This window comes from Medicago sativa, chromosome 7 (genome assembly GCF_051527215.1).
Source record: "Medicago sativa cultivar Bolivia chromosome 7, Bolivia_mono, whole genome shotgun sequence".
NCBI lineage: Eukaryota > Viridiplantae > Streptophyta > Magnoliopsida > Fabales > Fabaceae > Medicago > Medicago sativa.
Window position 1 is genome coordinate 67,260,528 of NC_140755.1, and position 14,654 is coordinate 67,275,181.

At 32.6% G+C, this 14,654-nt stretch overlaps 3 protein-coding genes across 3 annotated transcripts; 2 read left to right on the forward strand and 1 right to left on the reverse strand.

Moving 5' to 3' along the window:
- Positions 1–1,412: 1,412 nt before the first annotated feature.
- LOC146907898 (F-box/kelch-repeat protein At3g23880-like) lies at positions 1,413–2,558 on the forward strand. The gene has a single exon (XM_085729185.1). It carries the CDS (start codon positions 1,413–1,415, stop codon positions 2,556–2,558), a length of 1,146 nt encoding a protein of 381 aa, XP_085585311.1.
- A 1,999-nt stretch (positions 2,559–4,557) lies between these two features.
- Positions 4,558–5,784, forward strand: LOC146907899 (F-box/kelch-repeat protein At3g23880-like). Its single transcript, XM_085729186.1, has one exon. The coding sequence runs from the start codon at positions 4,558–4,560 to the stop codon at positions 5,782–5,784; it is 1,227 nt and encodes a 408-aa protein (XP_085585312.1).
- Positions 5,785–9,265: 3,481 nt separating this feature from the next.
- LOC146907900 (uncharacterized) lies at positions 9,266–12,794 on the reverse strand. Its single transcript, XM_085724466.1, has 10 exons — positions 12,194–12,794; positions 11,851–12,118; positions 11,728–11,768; positions 11,347–11,532; positions 11,157–11,249; positions 10,542–10,627; positions 10,331–10,397; positions 10,159–10,225; positions 10,015–10,073; positions 9,266–9,595 (listed from the first exon to the last, which is right to left on the reverse strand). Exons 1-10 carry the CDS (start codon positions 12,752–12,754, stop codon positions 9,530–9,532), a joined length of 1,494 nt encoding a protein of 497 aa, XP_085580592.1. The 5' UTR covers positions 12,755–12,794; the 3' UTR covers positions 9,266–9,529.
- Between the last annotated feature and the right edge of the window lie 1,860 nt (positions 12,795–14,654).

The window sequence follows — 14,654 nt, forward strand, 5'->3', positions numbered from 1 at the left end:
TTCTTGGATTCAAATGGTTAGTGAGTGATCAATTGTGACTATGATCTTAACTATTTATTGTCTTTTTTTACAACAATTATATTTATTGTCTTGGTCCCCAACTACACTATATTCATGCTTACGATTATTTTTCTTATGACTCTTGATTTCACCCACTAATCATACAAACCCTACTAATTAATTAAAATAAAATAAAACAATGTAAATAATATTGAAGAGTGCATGAGTGGTGACTATTAATTGAGAGAGAATATAGTTGAAGGGTTTGTATCATATATTTTGTTTTCCACTTTTTTATTAAAAATAGTGAAGGTCGAACTTTAAATCATTTTTGAGTGAATCAACAATTTATAATGCAATAAACTTTTTTGGAAATTAAAATGAAGAATTTTAATAATTTTTTTTTATCATACACGAATTTGTTTTGGATTCCTTTTTTGGAAAAATTTCTTATTGAGTTAGTATCATTAAGTATTAGATTTATATGGTAGATGCTATATAACTCATGATCTTGTCTGGGAAGAATTAGAATATGAAATGGGAGAACTTTTAAAGAAAAAGTGACGATGTTCTATAACTCATAAATTTGAAATTTAATTTAATTGATACTCTTTCAAGAGATAGAAAAGGTCAACAAGACTAATTTTAAAAAGTGTTCCCATATAGGATGAGACATGGTCCGAAAAAATGCTTATAAGTGGGACCGATATCACCTTACAAGGAGATTTTGTAAGGTTGAACTAAGCACAATCTAAATTCTAAGATGGTATAAAAGTTGTTTGCCGTTTGTTTTAAGTCGCAATGTTGGACCATCTACTATCAAGTGTTTGCCATTGACCCATCCACCATTTATATCAATGCACTAAATGCAATAGCATGACATGAGTGATGGGTTAAAACTCTTACATTAAATGAGAGATGACATAAATATATGTTTATAAGTAAAGACAATTATTACAAGTTGAGTGTGTATTGTTGAGTTAAGTCCAATCCAAATTATAAAAATATGTGAAAAAGAATGAAATGAAAATTAAATATAGTACTGTATTTCAAACAAAATCGCGGCATGATATTTAACCGAAAATTTTCAATTAAAAATTCTTTGGGACCAAAAAATATCTTAGCATCATATATTTAATTTAATAATTAATTATTATTTTTTAAAGTAAATCCATCCAATAACCATAAAAAAAAACATCAAAAAATTACATCAAATTGCTTACAAAACTCTTTTTTGAAGGAAAATTGCTGTAAAACTTAACTTTGGTGTCTGTTAGGGTTTAATTTTTTATTTTTTTTTTGCTATAAAAATTAACTTTGGCGTCTGTTAGGGTTTAAATTTTTTCAACACCTAACAAAGTATCACATGATAAGGAACGCATATTGGTTCAGCTACACGGCGTCATCCCAATATGCAGCCGCCATCGCCACCGGTATTTCTTCCCGACGATCTCATCATTGAAGTCTTATCGTTCCTTACCGTGAAACTTCTTATGCGATTCAGGTGCGTTTGCAAGTCTTGGAATGCTTTAGTCTCTAACCCTAAATTTATAAAAATTCACCAAAAGAAATCTGAACGAAACAAAAACTTAGTGCTGATAGAGAAAGACTACTCTTCTTTTTTCGTGTGCAAACGTATCATAGTCAACTATTTTCCCACAAGTCGTTTAGTGGAGAACTTGTTGATCACCCTCACGAACGATCACATATTGAATGAAGAAGATGGATTTTACGCCGTTGGTTCCTGCAATGGTTTAGTATGCTTGGTTGGTGGTTATTCTGATTTGGAAAGATGGTTATATTTCTATAACCCGGCCACAAGGACAGTGTCTAAAAAATTAGGGACTTTCACTGATAGATATAGATATATGTTTGGATTTGGTTATGATACTTTAACGGACACCTATAAGGTAGTGAAGCTCTGTGAAACGAGCAGAGATGCAAGGATTTTTAGTTTGGGTGATAATATTTGGAGAAGTCTTCCAAGTTTTCCAGATGTTCGTAATCTCTCTGAGTTTTCATGCTACAGTTGTGTGTATTTGAGCGGAACTCTTAACTGGTTGGTCATTCGAAAGGATATTACATATGACTGGAAGAATTCTACCAATGAGAATTTTGTGATCATCTCGCTTGATTTGGGGACTGAGACATACACACAATTGTTGCCCCCTCGAGGTTCTGGTGAAAAGTTGTTGGTTGTCCCAACTATTTGTGTGTTCATGGATTGTCTTTGTACATGTTTTTCTCATGCTGATGGTTACAAGAGAGATCAGTTTGTTATGTGGAAGATGATGAAATTTGGTGTTGAAGAGTCTTGGAGTCAATTCCTTAAAATTAGTTATCGGACTCTTCAAATAAATTGTTATAATTGTCCGTTGTTGCCATTGTGTCTTTCTGAGAGCGGTGATACATTGATATTGGGGGTCCCTAAAGAAGGATATATAATTCTCTACAATTGGAAAACTAATATGGTGGTTCAAAGTGTAATTACTGCAGGAAAATATTGGTTCTATTTTAATCATTATGTTGAAAGTTTGGTTTTGACAAATGGAATGTAAGTAATTCTTTGTTAAGGATTATCTTGTGTGAATTCTAGTTAATTAATGTGTTTTGTTTAATATTATGTCTCATTCTTTTTTTCTTACAATTTACTGGTTATTGATTTGTTGAATGATTATCCACTGTTAACAGTTCGAGAATCTCTGAATTGAATAGATTTGTCTTTAATTGTAATAATTACAAATTCACTAGATGATTCTCTCAAAAGAGAACTTTTTCTCTTGCAAAAGAACTACAGCATGGAACTATCTTCCATTTTCCTGAACAAATGAAAGTGAGCGAGATTGTTACGTGGTGAACTAGAATGTTGTTATAGCTTAACAGACTTTAATACATCAAAATATTCTGTAAAAATTTTATGAGGCCTAAGCCTGGCCTGCGGCCTGTCATAGGCTTATTTTTTAGGCCTGAGCCTAGCCTGTTGAAAGCCTATGTGGCTTGCTAGCATGTTTAAAAGCCTATTTCATATAAACATCTTTAAATAAGTAATATGATCTAAGTTTCAATCAACTAACGAACTAATAGATCAATGAAATTAAACTCATTTTTTATATTTAACAAGAATTTTTAGAGAATTTGATTATATATTATATATCAAATATTAACTCTAATTTATAATAATACATTTAAATATGCAAAAATTCAAAGTATGCTAATAAACTTAAATTACTAAAAAGGTTAACAAATTTTTAATTTAATTCAAAGTACAAAATATAATATAATAGTATTAATAATAAACAATATTATTCCTATTTACTTAAATAGGCTGGCCTAATAGGCCTATGAGGCTTTTTATATGGCCTACGGCCTGACCTTTTTAGCTAAATAGGCTTTTAAAAGAGCCTAAGCCTACTCTACTTAGAAAAAAAGCCTGGCCTGTCGTAGACTAGGCCATAGGCCCCTGTAGGCCGGCCTGACCTATTCCCATCCCTATCGACGAGTAGTCCGAAAATACTTTTCAACTTTCTAATGTCGAGCTAAACATGAAAACATCACCCAAACATAGTGAGCACAAAGACACAATAACATAGAATATAATTTGCCTTTCCACTGGATTTCCATCGTTGCCCAAATTTTACCTGCAGTGTCATTAATTTTAACTGAATACTCATGATTTGTCTTTCTACTGGATTTCCATCGTTTCATAGGTTTATTATCTTATTATCTTATTGTTTTTAATGTTTAAGTAATCTTGAGTGTTCAGTTAAATTATAACACTGCCTGGGTAATAATGTATCCCCAATAAAAAGGCAATGAAAAAAAATAATAATATCAACAAAACCACAATTATTAATAGTATAATAATTTTCTATTCCACAATTATTATCAAATAGCAAGATTGAATGTCAAAGATACATAAAATACAAATATTGAGGACGTTTGTAGGTATTACAAAGGGTGTGTTAGATGTCCTCGTGAGCTTAGCTCAGTTGGTATGAACAATGCATAATATATGCAAGGTTCGAGGTTCAAACCCGGTCACAAAAAAAAAAAAAAGGTGTGTTAGGTGTAGTGTGTACTTATGAAGTTAGAAAAAGATACAAAATCATGAAAACCAAAAAAAATAAAATAAAAAGAATCTTTTTTTTTTTGTCTGTAAAATAAAAAGAATCCGAAAAAAGAAAAAAGAATGAAAAGAAAAACAAACATAGTACTGTATTTTTGAAGAAGTAACCAAAAAAAAATAATATTTTCAAAGAAAATATCCGCATGACATTTCACCGAAAATTTCTGACTAAAACGCATGGATTTGGGACCCGTAAAGTATTTTTTTGATCAAGAAGGACCCGTAAAATATATTAGCAAAATAAATTTAATTTATTATTTTATTTTGAGATAACTTATTAATCTGTTTCACAGCAAATCCATCCAATAACCTTTTAAAGAATTCCATCCGTAAATAATATTATTTTTAGGGTTCAAGATGCTATATAACTCAACTTTCGGCGTCTGTTAGGGTTCAAGCTTCAATCACAGAAGAAAAACACAACAGCTGTGATGAATATCCCTCCAGCAAAGTTACGGCGCCAGTCCCTTGTGCAACTGACATCTCCACCAGTAATTCTCCCCGACGATCTTGTCTTTGAAGTGTTATCATTTCTTACTGTGAATCTTCTTACGCGATTCAGGTGTGTTTGCAAGTCTTGGAATTCTCTAATCTCTAACCCTAGTTTTATCAAAATTCACCAAAAGAAATCTGAACGATACAAACAAATAATACGAATAGAGCATGACTTAACTTCCATCGTGTCCAAATGTCTCATAGTCAATTCTTGGCCTGTTCGTGGTTTAGTGGAAAACCCATTGATCACCTCTGTGAACGAACATTACTGCAGATTGATGGAAGATAAGCTCTACGTTGTTGGTTCCTGCAATGGTTTGGTTTGCTTGCTTGGTTTTGATCAATTAGAAAATTGGTTTTATTTCTATAACCCGGCCACAAGGAAAGTATCGGAAAAATCAGGGTCTTTTACAAGGACACATAGATCAACGATTGTGTTTGGTTTTGATAATTCAACTGACACGTATAAGGTAGTGGAGTTCTGTCAAATGAGCAGAGCTGTGAGAATTTTTAGTTTGGGTGATAATACTTGGAGAAATATTCAAAGTTTTCCCGATGTTTTTATTCGATTTAAAGCTGACCTCAACCGTAGTCGTGGTGGTGTGTATTTGAGCGGCACTATTAACTGGTTGGTCTTTCGAAATGATATTATACATGATAATTCGAAGAATAGGAAGTTGGAGCATTATACGATTATCTCACTTGATTTGGGGATAGAGACATACACACAATTGTTGATCCCGAAAGATTCCCGTGAAATGATGTTGAATGAGCCAACTATTTGTGCGCTTATGGATTGCCTTTGTTTTTGTTATCATTACTCTTACAAGGGAACCACCAATTTTTATATATGGAAGATGAGGAACTTTGGAGTTGAAAAATCTTGGAGTCAATTTCTTAACATTAGTAATGATAATCTTCAAATAAGGTGGAATCAATTTCGTAAGTTTAGTGAATTTTGTTCAGCATCATATCGTTGGGTGTTCCCATTGTGTCATTCTGAGAACAGTGATACATTGATGTTGGCAAACTGTAGAGTAGGACAACTAATTCTTTACAATTGGAGGACTAATAAGGTGGAGCGAATTATAACTACCAAAACAGAAAAGTGGGTTTTTCTCGATAATTATGTAGAAAGTTTGGTTTCGACGAGTGGAAAGTAAGTTACTCGTGACAAGTAATGTGTTTTGCTTAATATTGTCTCATTTTATTTACAATTCTCTTGGTTATTGTATTGTTGAATGGTTATATCGTTAATAGTTTGACAATCTCTGAAATGAATAGATTTGTTTTTAAGTTATTTACTAATTTGCTAGATGATTCTCTCAAAAGGAAACTTTGTATCTCTTGAATATTCATAACTTTGATGGTTTTTGTAATGTTTTAGCCTAAAGTTATCAATGTATAAGATATTGTGTTCTGCTCGTCCATAATAATGCAAACAACAGTTACAGGCTTTAACTTGAAGCAACAAAAGAAAAATGTGCTCCTTTATAAACTGTCATTAGTTTTCTTATTTTAAGTTTACGGACGTGGAAATAAATGTAGGACCGTCGCAAATTCGCAATGTAGAGGATAATATGAGTTTGATTTTATGCTTATGCCTTTAATCAATATATTTCCCTACAATTTTATGAGATTCAGAGAGAGATGATGGACATTTTTCATTTCCTTACATATTTGTGATCTCAATGGTGTCATTTGATAGAAATAGATGGTCTTTTACTTTACGTGGTTTGGAAGGATTGAGGGCATTGGTGATGAAGACTTCATTGGTTAGACTAAGGATATATTAGAAACTGGTATAGAAAAGAATAAGGGATTACAACATGAAACAGTAATATACATAATCAGAGAGTTACATTGGATCCCTTCCAAGAATCATAGAGTTTGGTCTCCCTTCCAATTACTTCCAAATAACTCAACTTTCCTTATTTATTCTTAAACTTAATTACACATAACTAACATAATTAGGATATTTTACCCCATACCCCTACATGTGTACTTTCACCCTGCAAATTATTGAAAAATCCAATATTACCTTTTTGTCATTTAGCTTTTTGCACAATTAATTTTCACCCTCCCTTTGAACATTTATTTTTGCTTTTCTGAGAGCACTGAAAACACCATCAAACCCATTGTTAAATTGTTAAAACTACATCTATAACCAGCCATGGATTCAATGCCTTCTTTTAATTGATTTTAGGCATGAAGGAGAACAGTAGTACCAGCGATCAAATTTACCCAATTACATGCCAGTAATAACCGATTTACTAAGAACAAAATAAGATACTTCAGAAAACGTGACGCTTTTAGACTGGAAGATCTGAATCGGATCAAAAGGCAAAGAAATACTGACACATATCATCTGATCTGACCATGTAAAGCTTCCCTTTCTTAGTTTCTTATTCATATGCACCGCAATGATAGCATAGCAGACTAGCAAGTCCAAATTTACATCAATGATAAATACATATCATGTAAATTAATACAGATCTGAATAATGTCTTGTCGGGCATAACATGTATAAACGTTGCCTTTTGTGTGATTTGTATGTGAAATAGCGAAAAGGAAGGATCAATTTGTTGCTTTCTGGAAAACTTAGAATATTTTTTCTAGAATATTTGCAGTTGGGACTAGGAGAGGGGTGAACAGACAATTTTTGAAGAAATGTTAGGAAAACAAATTGGTGTTTGAACTTTATATAGAAGGGTAAAATAGACAATTCATATTAAATGTAGGGGTGAGGGTATAGATATAGAGGTATAGGGTAAAATTTCCGCATAATTAATTCTAATAAGAAGCCTATCATAATAGAAATGGAAAATCATCTTTAGATATGAGACTTTGCGGATTTGGATCCACTCCGGAAATGCAACTATCTTTCAAGAGTTTTAAAGATGTTGCATTCATAAGACTTGAATTCGAACTCTATCAAATGATCTGTTCCAATTTGTTCAACTGCTCGTAGGTATCTCAATACTTGTACGATTTCTCTCAACTTTTCTTTTTGGCCTTTCTTTCTTATTGTAATGAAATGAAATGAAACTCTGCAATATTATGACTAACAACTTTAAGTAGTTCGATTTACTGAAATTAAACTCAGCAATGTCAATAGGATCCATTTTTTTTGACTTTGTTGGTACTGAAGCATATGTTTTCACAATTCTATTATCTTAATTATTCTAAGTTAATATGAGATTATGGCGACGACATGTATTTTCATATTTTTGGTTGTTTATATTTGAGATCGGAAGGAGGATATTGCTACAAAGTAACCCTTAAAAATTTGAGAGAACGCATGCAGTTCAAACATGATAACAAAGAACACATGTAATTTTAAGGTGCACATGTTGTATTGGTGATTTTTTCTATCCAAGAGAGCATATGTTTTCACTATTTTCACTTAAAAATTGTGTTGTTCGGAGGTGAGAGAAGAAAATACAGAGAATATCAAGTAGATGAGAGATAACTTTGTAAAAAAATATATGTAAATTTAGTCGTGTTCTGATGTGTTGTAAAGAAAGAATGCAGCGGGAAACATGATCTTTAACTTAATTTGTGAATTGGTGCTGGTAGGGGTGTCCACAGTTTGGTTTTGATCTATTTTGAAGCAAAAAATTATCCATTCATATGATTAAAATAACATGCAGTTCAACTAGCTGTTCAATTTTTTAGATAGGTTTTTTTGAAGGAAATTTTTTAGATAGGTTTGCAGTTCTATTTGAATTAATTGGTTGGACTAAGAATAGTTATGGAAAATCATTAGGGATTATTCTCCATATGTTAGGGTATTATGATTGCAAGAGTAATACTATTAATTACCGTTTTTTTTTCCTTTCTATTTTGTCTCTCTCCTATCCATTCTTTAACATACCTTTTCTGTTAACATGTATATCTTTTAAGTAGGTTAACACAACTATATGGGAAATCAAATCAAATTTTTTCAACGATTATTATCTCTCATTGCATCGCATGAGTTTTCAATACTAGTATAAGTGACATCTAAATGCATATTCGGAATGGCACTTCTTTCGACTGACACATGAAACTATTGCATGAAGATGTAGTTTCATTTGATCGCAAGGTGTCAATTTTATAATTATGATTTCTAAACGTACACCGAAAGTTGCTCTAACACAATGGACTAACTACAAACCATGGTGTTTTTTGATTCACACCGTGTCACTGTTTCTAATGTCCGATATGTGGATTTATAAAAGTTACAAATGGAAAAGTTTGTGTACCATGGATGGATGGCACCGTGGTTCTTCAATTATCCGAAAACATAATAGGAGTATAGGCATTAATTTTTAACCTACATTTCAGTACTACTACTACGGTACAGTTTTTTCAATTATACTGCATAATGTGATAGTCTTTTTTTTTTTTTTTGACAAAAATGTGATAGTCTTATGAGGGGAAAAAAGAAGTTAGAAACAAGGGAAAATAACCTGTTGATTGTTATCCAGACGAAATAGTTTTTCAACACCCATGTAAAAGAAAGTGGAGTAGATATAATCATATAAAAGTAAGTCATTGTTCTTGAAAAAGTAAGTTATTAGGTTTCTCAATTACAAATAGGACTTTCTAAAATTAAGTGCAACATTCTAACTCAAACATGCATATGCAATCAACAACATATAGTTAAGATACAAATTAACAAAACCAGAAAATCATGGCATGATATTTTCTAGTTACACCCTTAAATTATCCGGTTACACCCAAAATATTTTAAAATTGTAGATTCAAACCGTGCACTAACACGTCAAATATCTTTGTCTAATCATGTGAATTGTACTTGTGGGGTCAACATATCTGTCTTTAGACCAGTAGGATCAAACTCTGGACCTCCTTAAACATTGCATATCCGAGCAGTTGGTGTTTGGAACATTCTCCAAAACATTGCTAGTCAGTTTCTTGAGTATCGGTTTTCACCAAAACAGTAGCCTTCTCAGTTGAATCAATAGAAACCTGTACAAGGAATATCAACATTATCCCTCAAGTTGCACATTCAAGTCATAATTTTATAGATCAAGAAAAACTAAATACAAAATGCCTATAATCAATTCGCCACTCTTCTATAGAATATATCAGCTATTCACAAGGAAAACAACTAGCGCGTAAAATAGAGCTAAACTCGTGTCTTCAACCAGTATCACAGAAATATTAAGTTTGACTCTGGGTGGAAGCCATAAATAGCATACAGTAGATTTTTGCATCTAATGTATTAAAATCATAACCGTGATGATCAGAAAATCATTACAAGATTCAGTTTTAGAACAGAAAACTGAAGAAGTATCTGTATGACTAGCACCTTGTAATTGTTTGAGTGATATTATGGTCACATACTCACATGCAAGACTAAGATTACAGAAACATGTATGATGTACCTGTGCTGCCTCCGTAGAAGAACTTGAAACTGCCTCTGTAGAAGAACTTGAAACTGTCTCTGTAGAAGAAGAATTAAATTGACTATAACGATGGTGTAAGACACGGATAAAATGAGAAATACGAAACTGGTATGAGTAACTGACCTCCAAGAGGGGGTTTGGAAACAGATTCACGAAGCTTAGCACAAAGATCAACCCCATAATTAGCTGCCTGGGAAGATATTCAATTTTTGCGTTGAGAAAATTTGTGTACCTCGGGTAAATAACAAAATTATAAAAGAAACATTAATATAAAGTATAAACCACAGATGAGAACCTGTCGAACATCTGAACACTCATCATCGCAACCTTCAAGCAACAACGGAATAAATGAACCATAATATCTGCAGCAACATAAAGAATTTAAAATCCAGAACCATTCCATATAAAGGAAAAAAATAATTTTCTACATCAACTTATGGAGAACTCCCGACGAAAAAAAAAAAGGGAGGGGAGCTTTTTTCTTGTGAGGGAAGGGGATTTCTTACTTAAGAGCAGCTTCGCCGCAGTGCTCAGCAACGTCACAAATTATACGAATGGCAATTATCCTTTCCTCTGTGGTTTTGTCTTTACCCTGATTATAAGTTGTAAACAAGGGGAAATTTTGATTCAGGTTACATGTTTTATGTCTCTAAGTGAAGCAATAGACATTGGGGCAAAAATAAATCATGTCATTCACAAATCATCATAATAAAATTTCGCTTATCTAAAACAGTATCTTAAAATTTTCAAATTTCTTTAGAGTTTTTAAACGATCAAATATAAAAACGAAAACAAACAAAAGATAAAAAATAAAAATCACAGAATCTCATTTAATAATATTTAAAGTGGTAATTAAAATTGATGTGCTATGTCAAATATTTTCCTCTTTTCTGGCTAATCAAATTTCTTTTATTTCTCATTAAAAAAGCAATATGGAACAAAATACGAGAATTAATGCCTTTCCAAGAAAGAACAAATATTTGCTCAACTAGATCATTTTTTACTTTGAAATAGATGTTTAAAGAAAGCAACTTTTAATCAAATAATCAACAGAGGAATATGAAGACTCATTCCAACAGCAAAGAGAAGACACGACAAAACGGCGGTGGAAGGGAACTTACAAACATGGGTGTTATGTATGACGAAAGCTCTCCAAAGAAAGGCAAAAAAGATGCCTTAAACGTTTTTATCAGAGTCCCCAAGCAATCACCAATCTTACACACAAAAAATTCAACATAAGAGCTAGGAAAGCATGCATAAAAAAATCAAGTTAATGACAAAAGTCGGATGACAAGCATAAAATATTCCTACATTGTCAAAAAGTTCTTTTTCTTGCTCAATTTCTTCATTGACCTGTTCTGCTTCTTCCTCATCATCCTCACAGTAGTAAAATTCGTTGGCTCTATCAAGCTTTCTCTTTGAACTGGCCGTGATGACTTGTTTGATCTCGTCAACAATGCTCCTTACTTGCTTTTCATCAAGATGTGGTCCTGAGTCCTGAGATAAATAAACCCTAGCTAACTTCAAGTCTAAACAACAGTTTATCGAGAATTGATAACTTGAAAGATACAATAAACAAAACCAAAAATATTGTAGCATAAAATATTGCAAATCCTATAACAGGTATATGTGTGCGAACATCTTATATATTACATAATCAGTTTTAGAGGCAGTGGTGTAACAGAGGAATACCATCCGCATCTTCTTGGGAGGCTGTGATTCCGAGCAATTTGCTACAAAAGGAGAGGAAACAGTCAGTGAACAATAAAGGCACCAGATATTCAAGATTACAAAATAGGGTCTCTAAAGGTATACCATTTTCTGGAACAGTATTTCTATCAGCCTTGATTGATGGCTTCTTAGGATATTCGATTCGGTCAAGAGCTTCAAGAAGGGTTGGACCTTTGTACCAGCCAATATTAGTGGATTTAGAGCTCTCAATCAAGTTATCTCCCTCAGAAGCAGAGATGGGAATAAATAGAGTACGGAGTTGGCTATAGCCAACCAACGACAAAAAGCGCATAAGTTTCAACACAATATCTACAAGCCTATCCTTGGAGTATTTGGGTATAGTGGCATCCATCTGTGAAGATAGATGATAATTATTAATTATAAAAATAATGAAATACAACTTTAAAGGGGATGAAAATATAAATACCTTGTTGCAGCAGCAGATCAGATTCTTCACACCAAAAACAAAGGAAAGATGAACAAGTGCGCGGGCCTGACGATCCTTAGAAGTTTCAAATCCACTAGTAGTGGAATCAATGATAAGAACGACACAGTCAGGTTGGGACGTTCTCGTGATCATGGTTTTAAGGAAGGAATCCTTGTGACTGGGGGCATCAATGACAGTGCAGTAGTACTTGGTTGTCTCAAACTTGTACAGATCAATGTCAATTGTGATACCTCTTTCATGGTCAGACTTGAGCTTGTCAAGCACCCAAGCATACTTGTTTGGACGCTTGTTTATCTCAGCAGCTTCTTTCTCAATTCTCTCGATGACATTCATGTCAATTGTGATACCTCTTTCCTGCTCAGACTTGAGCTTGTTGAGGACCCAAGCAGACTTGTCGATGCCACCAGCTTCTTTATCAATGACATTCTTGTCAATACCTCCAAGCTTGTAGATCAAATGACCAGCAGTAGTTGATTTCCCAGAATCGACATGACCAATAAACATAATGTTAATATGAACTTTTTCTTTTTCATTACCCATTAGTCCTTAATTTGGAAATCACAAAAAGATCTGCAAAGAAATAAGTAAAATAAATCTCAGTATTCAACCATAAAATAATTCTGATGCATATGCCGTATATAAGAAACTAGCATAAACAAATAAAAAGAATACAACCTGAATATTACACTTTCTACCAAAAATGACACTTGCTCATAATCACTTAAAATAAATGAAAATTTTACACTTGTTCACAAAATAAATGGCTCAGAATCACAGACGACTGATGTTATGATGATAAATCAAAAGATGACGTTGACAAATGAAATTTGATACACATAATCAATGGTGTGATAACAATGAAATCAATGTAAGATAACAATGAAATCAATGTAAGTAAGAAATAAAGTACCAGAGAAGAAGAAAGCGAGATAAGCACGCTGAAACCCTAGCCCCAAAGGAAGAGAAAAGGGTTACAGTTTTTCTTTTTCTGTATGATTCAACAACTTTCTTTTTAATTTTACGAAATTGCCCTTTCTTGCATTCTTTTTAGGGAAATGTTAACGAGTGCCCCAGGGCACTCTTTAAGCACTTTAAAGGGTAAGTTTTATATGAAAAACATCAATAATACTGTCAATTGAATGTCACTCAGTTGGCATGAACATTATAGTATATAGGGACCAAAATTCAAACCCCCCAATTTGTTATTTAGTTTGCAGAGAAAGGAAGTGCATTACACATGTAGCCACCACTTAGCTTGCAGAGAAAACTAGAACAAGGAAAATCCATCAAGCTTTGTGTTGTTGTCATATATGTTCTATTAAAGATAGGTCATGCACAATGTGTCTAGTAGGGCTGTTTAAAACCGAACCAATCCAATAGAAAAACTGCCAACCGAACCAATCCAAACTGAAACCGCATTTGGTTTGGATGTATTCGGATCATTTTTTTATTCAACACTAATTAAATATATATCACCTAGACCAATACTCATAGAAACTCAATTGAAACTTTAATAAAATGACATATTTTTTCTCAAGTTAAGTTTCTTCTTTACTTTTTCTTTCAAAAATGTATTTATATGTTACTTGAACTCTTAGAGAATGATATAAATTTTAGTCTTTTGTATTTCTTACAAAGTTAGATTACTTGTTATCCATGTTTTAATTTGGTCTACGTAGTTGAGAACATTGTTGGATGAAAATAAAATTGTAATGTGTGATGAAATTTAAAACATTACTGAAAATATGTGGTGTTTTAGCTTTTTAATTTGATTTTAATGTTGGAAACAAAAAAAAAATTATTGTCTAAAAAAAACCACACCAACCGATCCAATCCAAACCGCATTGGTTTGGTTTAGTTTGGTTCGGATTTTATTTTAAAATTCAACCGAACCAAACCAAACTGCATACTTTTTTATTTTGCGGTTCGGATGACTTTTAACCTCAAAACCGAACCAAACCGCACCGCGATTACCCCTAGACTGTCTGAATATGCCATTTTGAAGCTTTAATTTGAGGTACCAAATAATACATATTTTTCAATTCTATTGCCTAATGTAGTAGTATTGTAGGACTAAAAGGGTAATTCTAGTTGAACATTAAAAAAAGAGACACAACTTTGAAATTAAGATATTACTACATAAAGTGAGCCAAAACACATGATGCACACACCATAATGTTATTATGTTTCTCAATAAAAAATAAGTCATTCTGAATAATATCAATCACAATGCGAAAAGTGATGCAGTTTCAATATGGTATTAGTCTCCCTTTTTAAAATTAAACTTTTTGTCCTCTCAATTTTCACATATTGATGCAATTTTACCGACTTAAATTTTCTGCCAAAAACGGGTGGTTTTTGACCCCCGAAAGTGGTTATTTGTTGCCTAATTGCTGAATCTCAAGAGAAAATATTATTTTTGTTAACATGATTCATCTTT

What these genes read in the sequence shown, in the direction of transcription:
- LOC146907898 (XM_085729185.1), top strand. Translation starts at nt 1,413, where the DNA reads ATGCAGCCGCCATCGCCACCGGTATTTCTTCCCGACGATCTCATCATT.
- LOC146907899 (XM_085729186.1), top strand. Translation starts at nt 4,558, where the DNA reads ATGAATATCCCTCCAGCAAAGTTACGGCGCCAGTCCCTTGTGCAACTG.
- LOC146907900 (XM_085724466.1), bottom strand. Translation starts at nt 12,754, where the DNA reads ATGGGTAATGAAAAAGAAAAAGTTCATATTAACATTATGTTTATTGGT. An exon ending in AAAAAGAACTTTTTGACAAT is followed by an intron (nt 11,250 to 11,346) that starts GTAGGAATATTT and finishes TTTGTGTGTAAG; the next exon opens with ATTGGTGATTGCTTGGGGAC. An exon ending in AGTGTTCAGATGTTCGACAG is followed by an intron (nt 10,226 to 10,330) that starts GTTCTCATCTGT and finishes ATATCTTCCCAG; the next exon opens with GCAGCTAATTATGGGGTTGA.